The sequence below is a fragment of the Echiichthys vipera genome (genome assembly GCF_963691815.1).
Source record: "Echiichthys vipera genome assembly, chromosome: 11".
In the NCBI taxonomy this organism is placed as follows: Eukaryota; Metazoa; Chordata; class Actinopteri; order Perciformes; family Trachinidae; genus Echiichthys; species Echiichthys vipera.
Genome location: NC_139836.1, coordinates 8,175,144 through 8,193,012, shown reverse-complemented (window position 1 = coordinate 8,193,012; position 17,869 = coordinate 8,175,144). Strand labels below are relative to the sequence as shown.

General features: G+C 42.6%; 1 protein-coding gene across 1 annotated transcript; it reads right to left on the bottom strand.

Moving 5' to 3' along the window:
• Positions 1-8,027: 8,027 nt before the first annotated feature.
• stpg4 (sperm-tail PG-rich repeat containing 4) lies at positions 8,028-16,959 on the bottom strand (the record flags this gene model as incomplete). The annotated part of the gene is made up of 7 exons (XM_083923202.1): positions 8,028-8,135; positions 9,211-9,315; positions 13,186-13,231; positions 13,505-13,569; positions 14,866-15,120; positions 16,702-16,758; positions 16,930-16,959. The coding sequence occupies 7 exons, from the start codon at positions 16,957-16,959 to the stop codon at positions 8,028-8,030; spliced, it is 666 nt and encodes a 221-aa protein (XP_083779328.1).
• Positions 16,960-17,869: the final 910 nt, after the last annotated feature.

Below are 17,869 nucleotides of genomic sequence, written 5' to 3'. Positions count from 1 at the left end.
TCTTTATGCTAAGCTAAGCTAACCAACTCTGGAATGTAGCCTCATATTTAAAGAGTGGATATGAATGTGGTATCAATTTTCTCATCTAACTTCCAGCAAGAAAAGTGCATTTCGAAGTGCTGCATATTTACATGGAAACAGTTTGCTCAGAAAAAGCACAGACACATTTAGATTTTAGCAGATAACAGAGCAGTGTATAAAGAGAAAAATGGTATAATGTAAGTAATGTACATCTCCTGTGGAGTTAGTTCTGCAATTAGTGACAAATGATGAATATTTTTAACGATTAGAATCATTGGGTGTCGATTTAATGGTTCATAAATCGCAGAGATGTGCTGGTTACGTCTTGAGAATGTGTGTTGTTGTATGTGGAAATGCAGATACATAGATTATATATAGGCTGTCAGTAACACCAGCAGCTCCACTTCATCTTTAGTACGGCCTTTGATGTATTTTTGATGATCATGTTGATTGACGCAGCTTTCATGTACACACACAAACACCCCTCTCATCTTTAAATGAGAGCTCATATATTTTCTAGCAGGAGCATTCACATATCATTCCATATGTCATTATTATGCGTGCGTGTGTGTGTGTGCGCGCGTGTGTGTGTGTGTGCGCGTGTGTGTGTGTGTGTGAATGTGTGTGTGTGTGTGTGTGTGTGCGTGTATTTGTGTGTGCGCCTGTGCATGCATGTGTGTTTTCATACAGTGTGTCTTGATGTATCTTCATCCATGTGTGTTTGTTTTAAACCGCCCCTCCGGGGTGTTATCAGTCCCTGTTCTGTTCCGTTAAAAATGTGTGTGATGTTTTGTTTGTTTTTTGACTCATCTGTCTGTCCGCAATGCTCTCCATTATAAACAACAATGGCTTTTAAAAAAATCGCTGCTGGATGCCGCTTCTTCACCTGCCCTGTCACTTGTGACTAATGGACATCACTTCCGAGTGCCTAACCACATTAATGTGAGCAGTGGGACTGGGCTGCCGGCTTATGTAATACTGCCAGCACAGTTTTCTGCCTCCTCCTCCTCCTATCTCTCTCTCTCTCTCCTTCTCTATCTCTCTATGTCTCTCGCTCTCTCCAGGCTTGCCTGATGTGATGTGATGTGGCTTGGTTGCCTAGCAGCCATCCCCTTGTTTGAGTAACTGGGGAAGCAGGGAGATATCTGGTCTGCTGAACAACACGCATGCACATACATACACAAACACACACACACACACACACACACACACACACACACACACACACACACACACACACACACACACACACACACACACACACACACACACACACACATACACACACAGCGAGAGGCAGATAATGCCCCCGTTGTGTGGTTCTACAGGCTTGACAGTGTCTGTTTGATGTCTGCTGTTACCATGTGAGGTATGAGCCAGCTATAATCAATGTCTCAGGATGGTGTAAATTGATTTGTGTTATGGGAAGACTCACTGCCTTTGGTCTTAGCAAAACCCCCATTTCTTAACCCTTCCCCTCCCTGCAGGGCTACAAGCACTTATCCCTGCCTTCTCTGTCTTTTCTTAAAACTCCACAATTGCCCACATTCCCATCGCTCCCAGCATGAAAATCCCCCATCCATCAATACTTCGATTTTCACGCGGGAATTATCGATTAATGTCGCCTCTTTTCTGCCACCCGAAAAAAAAAATCTATTTTTACTTTTTCCCTCCTCGCTCGCCGGCTCTCCCTTGTTCCATCCTCTCCTCATTAGCGCTGTGTGTGACACCTACACAGGGGCTTCGGGAGATGAATGGTCTAATCCCTGTGGGTAAGGAGTGAAATATTACATGGTGTGCTCACACATGCACAAATACACACACACACACACACACACACACACACACATGCTGACAATGAGAGGCACATGAAGAAGTTGTGCGGTACAGTATACATTCTTAAATAGACACGCACGCGCGCACACACGCCATGTTCTTGACAGCTCTGGTAAAAGGAGACAGATTAATGGAGGAAGAGGCCTGCAGCAAAGCTTGGGCAGAAGAAGCTCTATTCACTGGACCGACTGTCACCACACACACACACACACACACACACATAAATATATACAGTATATACACCTGGGATCAATGAGCAAATCTTAGTGTGCATCTGCGTCATTGTGATGTCAGAGCACCCGGGCGTGTCGCTCTGGTTACGCCTGAGCATCACAAGGCTGTCTCTGTGTGCGATATGAGGGTGGGGAGCAACTGGTATCAAGTGTTCAGGTACACTTACTGTACATTTACGGTTGTCTTACACACACACAACCTCCATAGACAGCATCATGAAACAAGTTCCAGCCAAGTTGGATAGAAGTGATCAATAACGGACAAATAACTGGCAATCAAAGGTGGTGACCCCGCTGAGTGAAGTGTATGTTCGTGTGTGTGTGTGTGTGTGTGTGTTGGTCTGGTATTCAGGTCATGGTGGTGTGTGTGTGCGCGAATGCCAGCTCTTTCGGGGCATATGGAGGACACGGGCAGGGTGTTGTTGGTGCAGGGCGCCAAGAAAGAAACCATAAACCATCATTGTGATGTCCAAACAAGGCCAGGGAGTCATGGATGGGTGAGGGTTGTGATGGAGGTTATGAGGATCAGATGTGCTTTCATAATCTCATTTATAAATAAAATGACTGGTACAGTATGGACGTATACAAAGTTCATCCCCAAGGGGCAAATGTGTTCCAGCACAGTTCAAAGCATACGTGGTTGAAAGAGTGCATTCAGAATGCTGTAAGAATTGCCAAAAGGGGAGTAGTAAATGCACATGTTCTCAGTAATACTTTGGTAAACAAAGCTTTATATTCTGACATGATTTAAACACTTTCCAAAGATTTTACAGTAAAAACCCTTAATACATTTTTTTTTGCAGTAATTTCATGGACTTACTTTATAGCTTTATAGCTGATGTTTATGACATCTCATCTTCCTTAATTGATACAGGCTATAATACAAATGCATCATCATAAAATCCATGAATATAATTTCTATTGGTGGTCTTCTAGTGGGAATGGTTAAAAGATTAAAAAAAAAATAGAAACTTTCCATTTATTACAGTAGTAGTGGTAGAAGCCATCGCTGGGGACCTTCACACCCAAGTTGACCCCGTTCCAGTAGAACACGCTGGAAAAAACACTAGTTCACGGTGGGTTTGCTCTAGTCAGGTTAGCCATTGTTAGCAATGCCAGTTGATAAGAATGCATTACGCAGTATTATGAGCATACAGACACCATAGTAATATGTGCACAGGTAGAAGATGGACAGTACTGTGTACAACTGATTTAATGAGACTCAAATAAGACAGAGGTGCTATAGAAACAGTATATCCCTACAGCTTTCACTATTGTTGATGCTAGGAGCAGCCATGTTGGATTGTGAGGTTGGGGTTGGTGAGGTTCTCCTGACTCCGAGTCGGAAACCTGACTTCAGGTGGCGTTCCAGTTCCTAAAAAAAATTTGACTTCCCAGATCAAATTGAACGCACCATTACAGACAGTTATGATGTGTCCCAAATTGTGCACTTACGCCCTCAAACTGGCTTTTTTTCAGTGTGTTCACGCCGGAGGTTGGTAAAATGCCGTGTACAGTGTACTTTATCCGGTCCCGCACTCAAAAACGGCCAAACCATTGAGTGTGGATGGTGGAACACTCAACACCCTCAATCGCCGCCATTTTGTCTACGTAGCGAAAGGGGCAGGATTTAATTCAAACTGGAAAATGGCAGAACAACAGCGCAATGGAGCAGCAAGAACAACGGTGATTCACTTTATGAATGTAAAAAGAGGATCACAGGGATTTTTGGCGGTTTGCTGAGTCAGAAGACTTGTTGGAAAAGCTTTTGGAAAATTAAACAAAATAAGAAATACGATCGTCATTTCCGGTAAGTACGGGGCGGCAGTGTGTGATTTGAGAGCACTCACTGGGGAAATTGCGTGTGCTGAGCAGATCAGTACATAGGACACACAGTGCACGAATGCCAGTACACTCACTGCAGTGCCCGATTTGGGACACAGCATTAGCTTAGCTTAGTTCAAGTAAAGAAACAGCCAGTCTGGCTCTATCCAAAGGTAGTCTTGAATAGCTAGACCTATCTTGTCAGAGCTGGAGAAGAAATGCACCCCAGGAAAAAACACTGTATTTCTTTAAACCAATCCCAATCATCTTTGGCAGCGCTAAGCTCCAGATGCAGCAGCAGGCTACTGATCTAAAGGTAACTAAATCTGGCTAGACTGACATGAAATCACAACTTGTTGGTTTAACACTTCCCTTTTGGGACAGAATAAACAAACATATTTATCACATGCTAATTAGGGAGTTTAAGAAGTGCTAATAGGGGCTAGCTGTTTCCCTGTCTCAAACCTTTATTCTAAAGTAATTGTGAATAACAGACAATAATGGCAAACAGTCGCACACAAGGCAGTCGTTTGCTCTGCAAGCCATATGCAGCTCTGATAATCCTGTTTAATGGTATGAAACAAGTGTTGAATTATTCTGTTGCCACATCACCATCAGCCTCATTTTTGGACTTGCTCTGATGCTCGTTTATGAAGTTGCCATTGCCAAGCAGCGTGTCACCGCAGTAAATGGCAGCTTGGCCGGCAGTGTGTTCTCTTCCATCAATCACTCAAGCTCACCTGATCGGCCTCCAGCGCTCTTGGTCCACTTCCACACACACCGCAGCTGTGCCAGCACCATTACACACTTAAACAATGACCCCCTTGTCCGCTAACAGTCTCCCATTGGAGCTGATTAAACTTTTAAATGTCATTTAATAGAAGCGTAATGTTGCTCGGATGCATCTATCAGCAGCTTGAGGGGGGTAAAAGGATACCTGGTTACCCTCCCTGTGTGTCACACTGCCCGCTAAATTCTTCAGCTGGCTAGTCATCACCCTTAGTGTGGGATGTGGTGATGAGAGTGAATGTGACCTGGACTTAAAGGGGACACGAGGTAGCAGCACCTCTGAACCTGCCACCTCTTTGTTTGACCCTCTTTCTGCTGGCTGGAGTTGCTTAAGGTGCTCATGTTATACAGCAAGAGAGACAGCCTGTCCGCTTCTGTGATGGGAGGCCATTTTAGTTCTGCACAATGTCAGTGACAAACAATGGCTTCTCTGTTTGAGGGTTTGTTTGTTTGGTGACCTTTAGTTGGGACTCAGCATCTGATAATGGCATTTTGTCCTACACCAGTATTGGATTATGGGTCATTTTGTGTAATCTCACATTCTTAGAAAATTCCAGGGATCTGCCTTCGTCATCATTCCAGAGCTGGGTCACATTTTCTCAGCATGTTGCTCCGAGTTAGCTGTTAATTGGAAATCCTTGACTCTGGCCCAGCTGTACCACTGAGTAGCAGGGTCACCTCCTGCTGTAAGCTGTCAGAAACACAGATTTACTCCAGACTCCACTGATGTGCTACACTGCTTCCTGAATGTTGACCGGATCTCATTAAGCTGCTCCCAAAATCTGAAGTTAATATTGGGCTACCGGGGTGAACTGCCCTGACACCAGATGTTCTCAGGATCTTTAACTGGTTTAATGCAACCTCAAATCTTAAATCACACTTAAACCCTCATCTCACCACTCAAAGAGTTGAATGCAGAATGTTAAATACTGATAGCAGACAGGGAAGTAGTAGTTTTGTAATAGTTAGTAGCTCACAGAACATTAAAGAAGTGAGTGCATGTGTGCTCATGCTTGCAGGCTTGCTCATCAGTTTGCAAGTGCGTTTTTAAAAAGCAAAGGATCAAAAGTGCATTCGTTGCATTGTGCCGCTACATGCGTATCCTTTGAAGCAATGTGTGTCTCTGAGGGGGGAGCTTGATTGACAGCGAAAGAGCGGTTGCCTAGCCGTGCCTGTGGTAGAGGCAGGCTGTGGGAGATGGAGGGTGTTAAGTCGTCAGTATGAGGCATATGTCAGAGATCAGTGCTGGACTGTGGAGATCACCGAGATGAGAATGGAGGAAGAGCGCTCGGGGGTTAGAGAGATAGAGATTACTGGGGGCTTGGTGCCTCGACCGCAGGCTGCTCATCACACACAAACACACGCACATTCACATCTCCCTCATTGCGTCTTCCCCCCCGTGCGCGGCCCTCTAGAGGCTGCATGCAAAGCCCCGTGTTAATAAGATTGTCTTCCTCTCCGGGTGGAAGTGTGCGGCTCCTTTGTCTCCAGCATAATGACAGGGGGAATAAGAGCCCGGCTCTTGAACCTCCTCAAGCTCTTAAGTGTCTGCAACTGAAGGAAAGCAGAGAGGCGGCCTGGTGGGGATTAAAGTCGACCAAGTAGATGTGCCGTGATAATGTCTGTACGCCTCGCCTGAATGTCGCCCCAAACAAAACACTTCACTGATGTCAATATATGTAGAGGAGTAAATGCCTCACACATTCCAAAATCCCCTTATCACTAACAAATCGTTATTGAAATAACCTGCTACTCTTAGACAGCAAGAGAAAAGAACGATCCCTCCAAGCCCACAGCAAGCCCACCTGACCTCATCACTCTATAAATGACCCTGTGATTCTGTCACAGGGCTTTCCAAAACCAATCGAGCAGCATGTCTGTCCAAAATGAAGAAATGTTTTTCCTCGGTTCAAACCAGCATCTAGAGCCAGTGTTTCCACAAAACATCCAGCAACGTCATTACTAATCTATATAAACAGATTCTGCACATGAAGGCAGAAGTTGTATTTCTAAGTCCAGTATTAACTCTCTTTGAGCTCTTAGTAGCTGTATTAGTATGTGTCTCTTAAGCTGCTGAATGCTCAAAAGCTAATTGCTAACTTTGTGTGTCTGCTGTTTGGTGGGCTGGTAGCGTACAGTGGGTATAATTAGAGGTTTTTCATTAGAAACAAGCTGGCTGCTGCGGCTGATGACACTGAACAACTGACAACTGAGGGAAACCACACATGTTCCTCTGACCTTTCTCATTACACACATTGTTTGTTAATGACTGTTTGCCGTATGCTGACTCCTTGCTATATTATTTGTTGCTATGGGTGGTTATTCATGTTTTAAAATCAATAGAACACTAAAATAAAGCTTCAGAAAGTGGGCTCTTATTATCTTTTTTCCATATTTTTATCCTTGGATCGGCAGAATCTGGGTGGGCAGACTGGATGAATATGAGTCTCCACTCCCTCAACAACTGTCTAATTGGCTGACGCGCAAAATTTGACAACTCTTAGGCAGCTAGTGTCTAACTATGAATATGAAGCGGTGCTGACAAAGCGCGTGCCTGCTCAGGAAAACCCTTCTTTGTGTACATTTAAAAAAAAAAAAAAAAAAAACACTTTCCAGGATCACAATAACAAATCTGCAATTTTCTTTTTGTACCTATCCCCTGTTGTGCTGTAATCTACACCTCCATTATGTTCCACACAGAAGCGATTCCTATCGCTGCTGTTCCCCGTGTCCCGACATCATTGGCCGTGTTTGTTTGTTTCGTCGAAAGAAAGAGTAGGTAGCGATAAGAATAGCTGTTTTATTGTGTGCCGCTGCCTTGGCCCCTAATACTGAATGTGTTATCTGAGGGTGCAGCATGCCACACTAAGCTATGTGCATGTGACGCATGGCTGAGCAGCATTCCTCCTCCTGAGTGCATCGCAGGGCAGAGATAGTAGGAAGGCAAAACAGCCTGACTGCCGACAGAGAGGGAAAGAGGAGCCAGAGCAGGAGAGAGGAGAGATGAAGGGAGAGAGCAATACCGGGAACACGTAGTTAAGTGGAATGAAGTACCCTTTGTTGCAGATAAGATCATTCTGCTTCCCTGGCCGGCGTCACTAAAGCGATTTGAGCACAACGAATGTAGCTCATTATGTCGTTGGCAGACCACAAAATCCCACACTGGCATGCAGATAAACATTGGTCCAAGTAATAAGAGACTGAAATATGTCTTTATTTTGTACATTCATGATTTTATTTTTATTAGAAGGTAGTGCCATGTGTGGTCTGCCATCAAGCTGACAGACTGAGGAGATTAAGCCATTGTGGGAGTTAAAGTCCACACTAAAGAATGTTGCGGAAGAAGAGGCTAAATGATGGGTCTATGACTTCTGTGTTCAGATGGTTGCCCAACTTCCAGTAAGGTTCGTAGGCCCCCGGTCCTGGGTTCTTCTGTGAAATACACACACACACACACGCACAAAAACATAGAAATACTTTTTTCATTATGTCATCACTTTGAAATACGAAAAAGTCCGACCTTTTTTAATTATTTTCTTCTAAGACATTTTCAGTCCCATGGAAAGTATTCACAGTTGTGAAGTGCTGAAGCCATTGGATATCTGTGTGTGCTTATCTGTGTGAGGGTTTTCTTTGCTGCACTCTGTTATTTAATGCTGTGTGATCTTCTAGCCTGGAAAGCAGACGATTCTGCCGAGCTCATTTTTCATTTGCTCTGGCAGGTACGGTACGTCTGGCCCCTCTCCCATTCGGATAGATTTCCAGCCGGACATCACAACTGTTATCTCATGTGGGGCAGGTTTAAGATGATGACTGACAGAGGAACGATAAAGTTACCAACTGACATTCTCAGTCCAGTGCAGCGTACCAGGCTCTCAAAGCTCAGATCAAACAGTGAAAACTAGGTTAATTAAATATAAATTAAAAATCTGTCCGGAAAGACATTTACTGTTTAGCTGCAATTTGAGAAAGATTGTGACCCGGCTGCCATTTTTTTCCTGCTTCAAGATGGTCCAAGCACTGCCTCAACTTGCATGTGTCACTCAGTGGTGTATGTCTTTTGTCGTGATTGGTTGTAAGTCTATCTAATTGTGTACGGAAGCATATTGGTCTGCAACACTGATAACACCCCTTTGAAATCGAAAATGAACCGAGAGGTTCCAGGCTAATAATCAAAATAGTTTGGTGATGCCAGGCTAGTGATGTTCCATTTCACTTACAGGAATAATATATTATAACTTATCTTCTTAAAACCTCAATGAATTTCCATCAAAACCATTAGAAGGCCATTACTGAAACCAAACGACACATTAGGTCTATATTGCATTTTTACTCGTTCATCAATGATTTAACATAATGTAGCTGAAAGGATATAAAACTGTGAAAAGTATACATTTATCTTCTTATACGTATGACAGACAGCTACAAACTAGCCACACTGCTAACAAATAGGGTGGAGATTTTCCCCGACTGTTCACCCTGTGCATTAATAAAGTGCAGTACTCACAGATTGTGTGCAGTGGAGCCGCGGCAATGTGGATTTGAAGCAGGAAGTGATGCCTTTTCCTGATCTGGTCTGTGGGTTATAGTGGCATGGAGCAGGTCCTTTCTTCTAAGGTGATCAGAGATAGGAGCTATTATTGATGATGGATTATTGATGGATTTTGTGATCAAGCCTCAATATGCTGTTGACCATGGCTAGCATGTAATAATTAGCATGTGAGTACATATAGGGTTCAGCTAAGAAAGATATCAGGAAAAGAAAACACATGCAGCTTGTTTGTGCTCCATATGCTTTAGAACACCTTTATCTTTATTGAAAATGGCAATTAGCAGTAGCATGTAGCAAGTAGTTTGTTAGAGGTTTGGCTAAAATAGGATAAAACCAAGCTTCTAAAACGCCTCTGAAAAACTTAAGATAAACTTGCTATACCTCAACCTCAATATGTTGAAGGCCAAGCCTAGCATGTACTCATGAAATGCGCTTTGTTTTTTTGCAATTTTGTTCGTTGAGCACAAATAGCTAGCTTGTTTTGTCTCCTTTCCATTTTCTTTTTTGTACCATCTTCATTAAAAATGTTGGCAGTTAGCAGTATATTTTAGCTTGTACAGTAGCAAGTAGCTTGTTTGTTGGACAGAGGTTTGGTAAAACAGAAGGTTCAAAACAAATGGATCCCCACCGGTCAACCACTCTTTCTCGCCACGGCAAACAGCCTAATAAAACACACAGTTGGAAGATTTACTGTATGTTTCGGTCGATTCAACCGTGCAGCGGATCAGCAAACCTTACCCATTAGATTTCAATGCCTACCCTTGACCAGCTAACCTTAATCATTCAAGGCGAATGCCTAAACTTAACCATCTCACTAGAAAAACTGTGTCTGAGCTCCCATGGCATCGTAGTCTCTGGCTCTGGGGAACGAGCGGCCTAACTTGGTGATCTTTCCAGTGGCTTTGTCAATGGTAGTATCATCTCCTGCTTGAACCTTCTCTTTTCTGAGGCTGTTGATCATCTTGTTGCCCAATCATAAATGGTCCTGGTTAAATCTTGGGTTATCTTTGGATTCCCTTTTGGGGGAGCTGTCAAGCCCTCCAACTTTCTGGAGGCAAGTCCATCCAGGAAGAAGTGCTTTTGTTTGTGTGCCCCCCTCATACAGTCTATGGTCCCCCTCCCCTATTTGTTTTTCCATCATTATCTTTATTGAAAATGCCATTAGCTTGTAGCTTGTTTATTGAGTTGCAGTGGGTTACAAAAATGCTTGTTTCCAAGTCCCTGTTGCTTAACTAAACACAATCATTCTTCACAATTTACTCTAATTTAGTTAAAGACACAGAGAAAACAGCTATATAAGCAGATGTCATGATTTTATGTAGCTAACGTCATTGTGTTATTCTGGATTAGTACAAGCACCTTTGAATAACAGGGACCTGTTTTTGCAAAAGAGAACATGGATAGTAACTTTCATGGTGACAGTTCAAATGGCATTGTTCTTAAGCATCCGATCGAAACTAGCTGACATACGTAGTAAGCCCTACAGAGTACAATCAAACCAAATGTGAGCGTGTAAGCATGCACTGTATCAACTACTGTACATTATGACCTCTAACATGTTCAGCGTCAAATGATGGATACATTCTTTCACCTATGGACCTATAAGCTCATGTAAACCTAGTGTTATACACTAATACCCAAGTCATCTGAAGGATGCACTAACAATAAACAGCAGATCTATTTTAAGGCCCCATACCCATATTTTTAAGACCTATGACATATCATTTGACTCTTTATGGCCTTTGCTGGTCTCTGTTTTTTTCACCCATGTGATCTGTGTTTAGGGTTAGGGTTCTAAAGCCAGTCTCTCTCTTTGCCTTTCACTTCTACTTTTCTCTTACCCACTAACACACATACTGGTCATCACCAGCGGCGTGCCATGCAGAAATAGCATCACCCCCCCTCTACCCTCCTCAGACATAAAACTGTCTTCCTGTCCCTGAACACAGGAACAGCCTTTCATTTCAGCTGCTCTCTGATTCTTACAGAGGGAGACAGGAAAGTGTCTTTTCCTCTCCTCTGCTCCTCGGAGGGATGGCTGCAACCATTACATGCCATTTGATCCCAGTTGCCAGTTCACTTGATCCTCTGCAAATGGCCCTGCAGGGTCCCACGTTCTTGCCTGATGCTCCCAAAGGTGCTAATGCAGGTGTATTTCACAGGAGCCGGTGCACGATAGTGAAACTCTTACAAATGAGTGTGTGTGAGTGTTTGAGCCAAAGCGCCTGGCCTACTTTCCTACTATGGCACAGGACGTATGAAACGTTCTCCTGTGTGGCGGAGGTAACTGGCACATGCTGTAAATGTCTGTGAAACTTTAAAACTTTGACCCGTTTTTGATTGGTGCATCCAAGGCCTTCCTATATAGTACTCTTTAAATAAACTAAAAACCTTGACTGTTTTTGTGACATATTCTTGATTTATTTATTTTTTTGGTGGGTGGGGGGGGGGGGGGGCATAACAGTGGGAGTCTTTTGCCTGGTGCCGAGTTTACTGTCACGCTAGCAGCTCAGTGAGTCTGTACTTAGGCACGGTGGAGTTTTGTGCTAAACGCTAATGTCAGCATGCATGCTCCAAGAGACAGTGCTAACATGATTACCAGGTATAATGTTGATCATATTCTTCTTTTGAGTGTAGCTTGTTAGCATGCTTTGTAATTTTGCACAAAACACAAAAAAAAGGCCAGATAAATATAAAATTTGGAGCTGAACACCACACAAGATGAAAGATTCAAGAGATGACCAACCTTATTACATTTCATCCTGGGGAGAACATGAATGTCTGTGCACAATTTCATGGTACTCGATCTAGTAATTGTTGAGATATTTCACTCAACTGTCAATCTCATGGCGGTGGTATAGGAAAATTCAGGGGATCACCAAAGTCCTTGAGTTTCATCCTCTGAACTCCATGGACGTCTGTTTCATGACAATCCATCCAACACAATGCTAGTGTGGCAAATAGAAACTACCACACAGCAGGTGATTAGATCAGCAGGTTTTCATGCAGTAGTTAAAGGTTAAACCACTTCGCTGCTGCAGCAACATAGAGGAGGGCATTTACTCATATGAAAATGTCTGGGATTATGACTTTAATTCAAACAGGCTTGAATCTCAAGGGAGGATTTGTTCCTCCCGAGCAGCATGTGCAGTCGATATTGCAAAAAAGCACATGTAAATCTAGGACACGCGGTGGCCCCAGGATGGAGAAATTAAGTGAAATCAGAAAAAAGAGAATATATATTTTTTTGTTGTTGTGTTCCAAAACATCTTCAGCTCAATGGAGATTTTTCTTTGGATGAGTGGGAATCTATTTCATTCAGAGATATATGAAATTATTGTTTCCATTGGGACCAAGACGTCCCAATGTAAACCATTAAGACACTTCCATTTTGATCCACTGATGTCTGCCCGCCCACGCCAGGTCAGCTGTCTGAACGATCTTGGCTTTCAGTTAACTTCGCTGCGGGATTTGTGTAGGTGCTTAACCTTTGACAATAAACTTGTCTTAGAGTCACTGTGACACCACCAACAGCAGAAAACTGCTCCCAACTCTGCAGTAATAACACCCTTGGGATTTCTTAGCGCCTTTCCTTCTCTGTCAACACTCAGCAGCTGCCAGCATGGCTCAAATATCCATCAGCTACCAGCATGGCTGCAACACTGCAATATGAACCAAAGCTGACCAGTCAGCTAGTACAGTGCCATAACGGGCCCTGAAATGGGACAAATGATACAATCAGACAGCCTGTGGTATTGGTTTTCTTTGACCCTTGAGGTTGTCATAACTAGCTCGTGTTCAGCACCAGATACACATTAGGTCACAGCTTGTAACTAAAACCTATTGAAAGTGTATTGTAATGAAGCCTTTATGTGGCCAATGGAAAGACTGAATGGTCCTAATAACTAGTCTTGGTGACTAGATACTTACAGGAGGAAAGCTGATCCGCTGCACAGTCGACCGAAACATCACATGCCTGCAAGAAGAGAGAGAGGGGGGAGGGGGGGTGGCTGTCAAAAAAAAAGAAAAGAGAGGAGCGAGAGAAGAAAAGAATAAGGCCATGCATGATCAGAGGCAGAGAAAATGAGAGAGCGGGTTGGTGATCCTCCATCTTTGTGCTGTGAGGAGATGAGAGAGGGAAGGAGAAGTTGTATGAGGGGGAACGATTCAGCGATCAAGGGATGATTCATGGGTTGTCTGCTCCGCTGTGATCTGAAAGTTAAAGACAGGCTGTTTGTCGAGTGCTTACTTGCAGGGAATCTTCTCCACTGGTTTCGCTGTCACATCGTAGTCACACGGTGAAGTGTTTATGTGCTGGCACAAGGAATAGAGATAAAGACGTGTTATCTATGACAGTATCAGCATGACTTTGTTTTTTTCATCGGCTGTGTTACATCGCCAACAGCTGGCTTGTGTTTCCAACAAATCCTCTGTTTAGTTAGTGTGCTGCAGGTGCATTTTGAAGAGCACCTAGTGTACTGTGATTATGTGTTGATGGGTAAATTACACCCTCAAGCTTAGAAATGCATACTTGAATCAAGGTAGGGTTTAAATTGTGCAACCAAAATAAAAAAATAAAATAGGGTGGAGGGCTATGACACCAACAATACTCCATGCTAGTAATAACTTTAATAAGTGTAAATGTTTAATATTCTGGAAAAAATAAAAGTGTGTTCCTTTACTTTTTTCATACGAGAGTGTCATGACAAGATCAATGCCACCTGTGTGGGCTATGGAGCTGGAGCCAGGAGGTGATTAGCTTAGCTTAGCTTGGCATACAGACTGAAAGCAGGGGGAAAACAGCTAGCTTGACCCTGCCAAAAAGTTCAAAAACATCAATAAAACATTATTATTAACACATTGTTAGGAGGCCATTGTTTCAGACTTAAAAGCCATAGCCATACAGTACTTTAAAAATGGACATTTGGGGTTTTAGCCTCCATACTTAAAGGAGTTTTCTCATTAACAAAAATCCAAATAGAATGAGAAAAGAAGAGACACTGAACTTCCGGGGTCTTAAGACTGGTTCAAAAGAAAATGGCACTTAGCACTGTGCGTTGACTATAGAAACAGATTGAGTTAGCCCCCCAATAGGAGTTCTTTGTAATGGCAGCGATACACATAAAATGGCCGCGGACCATCCTGTTATGTTGATTTGAATGGGAATGTTAGTTCTGAAAAATGACAAAAACAGATTACCTGTATCTTTGAGAACAAAAGTTTGGACTAGATTTCCTTCCTCATAAAATATTTACTAAGCCTATTTTTAAAATATTTAAAAACCTGCGCTGTTTGCGTCTATTCTTGCTAACGTCTTTACCTGTGCTAGCTCAGTGCAACATAGCCACCAACAACTCTCAAGCAGTGGAATAGCGTGAAACAATCGTCATGTATCACGTCCCTGTACGTCTTCATGCATGTGCAAGATGTAACAAAAGGACTTACTCGTTAAACCTGCGATTAGTGGTCAAAAACTTTAACACAAGGGCTTATTCAACTCTCACAAAGAAAGAGAAGACATATATTTTCCAAAATGGTGAACTATTCAGTATAATATGTGGTCAATTGCATATGCCAACAGGATTAGTGATGGTCATGTCTGAACCCCACCTTGTCCCTGATGCCCAGGGTGACGATGTTGGGCCGTGGACAGTTTTTGAAAGAGTAGGACGCCTGACGCATCAGGAGCTCTTGGATGGAGTCGGTGTAGTCATACGCCCCGGGGAGAAGCAAATCCCCCTTTCGTACACCCAGAGTATGGGCTTTTCTGCCTACGCCTTTGAACCCATGGGTCTTCTTTACCGGGTTCAGTTCAGCTTCTTCGATGAAGTCGCGGATGTGATAGAAACCTGGGACGGGAGTGTCCTGGAAGAAGGCGAGAGAAATTTTAGGGAGTGCCTTAACTCACGGCCTGGTGCTCCCATAGACGCTTAACTGTACTAGCATGTTAGCATGTGTTAGCATTATGGAGCCAAAGTTAGCTCTAGGAACTGGAACTCTAGCATAGTTGAACTCTTTTTACATTACATTTCATTACAATAGTGCTGCAGGTATTACATATTTTTGTAGGCTTAACACTTAAAGGTTGAATATGGAGAATTAGCAGAACTCCGCCATTTAGTGTCTCAAGATCGCAGTCGCAACAACAAAACATAATTCCAGCAGTCGGGTTGCCAGGTTTGTTGCTGAGTGTGTCAGTGATCAGCCTGCTCCATGTCAGTGATGAATCATACAGGGTAACGACTAATTTGGACTAATCAATTCACTTTAAAACAGTATTTAATGTGAGCTAGTCTTTAACGCAAAGTCTTTCTTTGAGTGCTGTGTAATCGATTAGCTAGCTCTCAACTCAAAATGATTCCTTGTGTCTGTAGCCTAACAAAAGACCAACCTGGCAACATGCACTGCTGACCGCGTAAACGGAACGTGATAGAAAGTCATTGTCGGTATTAAAAAAAAATATTAATTCAGACTAAATATATTTTTTTATGGAAAAGCAATACTTTCATTCTGTACCCCTCAAAACAGGTGTATTTTTAATTTTTTTATTTTATTTTAAATACAGCTTTTAATAAAGACTCTACATATTCAACATTTAAACTTTTTGCTTGGCATGATAATCTTCACATATACTTTTCGAAGCGTAAATGCAGTCGGCAGATGTAAAACTACACCACAAATGCATGATGTTTGTCTCATTTAGCCACTTGTTAGTAACCGGTAACGTACAGGCTTCAAAATTCAGAAGTGGGGTGACCAACGTATTTTATGTTGTAGAACAAAATGTGAATATCTCTTATTTGAGCCACAAACCAATGGACTTTGAGGGAACCGGACATGTAAAAATGCTATCTAATTTCCTGGTTCTAGGACTCCATAGTTACAATACAGAAGTTATTTCCAATTATTATTTTAGAATGCAACTAAATTTTGACTGAATCACGTTCATCTTTAGGTACTGACGAAGAATATATTGGTGATTGGTGGTACAAAGATGTAAACGCTGGCATTTCATAATAAAATGGCTATTTCTATAAGCCCAGCCAATATGTACAATATAATATAATTTCTGTTAATTCACAAAGAATAATTGTCAATTAACCTGGCCTATTGTTGGCCAGCTGATTAACAGTGGAGCCTGAGAACTGGGATCACTTTAATATAAACTGATAATTAATTAGGTCTATGCATTATTACCTTGGATGCACTATGAGGCACTCAGGGACTGGATTCACTGTAGTGCAAGTGTTTAAATTTATTTCTGGCAGACAGCACACTTTGGACACAGACAAAGGTATAGCATAGGACAATGCAATACAAGTGATTAACTGAAAACCTAATGTATCCATACATGAGCTAATGAGCCAGTTGTTTGGGCCTGCACAGCAGTGTAGCAGCCTCTCCTCATAGACAGGCTATGAAACGATACTAGAGCATAACACCTACTTTCAGTGTTCCCAGCCACCAGCTCCCCCGGCCACACAAGTCCACATTGTCATCGCCCTGCAGATATGAACAGGATACAAGCCAAAACACATCAGATTGTTTCTGCTATGATGACATTGCTATGCCAACAATGTGTTGATGCATCTTCACATGTGTCATCCTGTTCTTTAGCGGTTCATCTTGTCCTTATTAACCACACAGAGTTATGAGGGCTTTAAAGAGCCTTACCTTATCTGTTCTATTACCACCCCTGGGCATGTCAGTGACTTTAGAGACAGCTTTATTTTTCCATGTGGACGTATCCTCCACTGTACTCATTGTCGCTCACTATCTGCTCCACTGGAGATCCAGTGACACCTGACCACCATTAAAACTGCGACTGTTACTATAGCAGCGACTCCACTATCGATCAATTTTTCAACAAGCTGGCCCTGGTGGAGGGCTAAATTTAGACTCACAGACCAGTTTTACAGAGAGTAAGACACAATGGAAATCCAGCACCAAGGTACATACTGTGCATGCTGCAGTTACTTAGCCCTTATTATCCTCATCCACCATCATGTGATATTTGTAGGGATAGTGTGACATTGATTAGAATATACAGATCGAAAGTAGCGATAACAGTGCAAATTGCAATTAACACAAAACAGGAACACATGTCACTTCAAACTAATATCTGGAGGGGCCAAGGCTGTTTAGAAGAATTGTCTAATAAGAGGAGGAATATTTCAATTATGCAACTTTTTCTATCCTTTCAAATTAAAGTTAAAGGTCCCATATTGTTGAAGGTGATATTTCCATGTCTTTTTTTCTATCATAAAGCATTTGGAGGGGCTGTATTAATGATGTGAAAGTAGCAAAATGCTTAATCCACAGAGAAATGCACACACTCCATGTTCAGAAACTGTGCCTTTAAATGAGCCGTCAGGAAAAGTAAAGTGGCGATGTCACGACTATGAAGAGATTGGCGTTTCAGGGTGAATTCAGGGAAACTGACTCCTGCCAGATGAATTTTGTTCCGCCTTGCTTCACTCATCCATCTGGGATCGCTCCATAGTTATCAAAAATCCTTGCATATGATTGGATAAACCACTTGTCTGTCATCTTTATTGACGTGCTACTTCAACCACTCACATCGAAACCAATCAGTGACGCTGATGAGTGATGC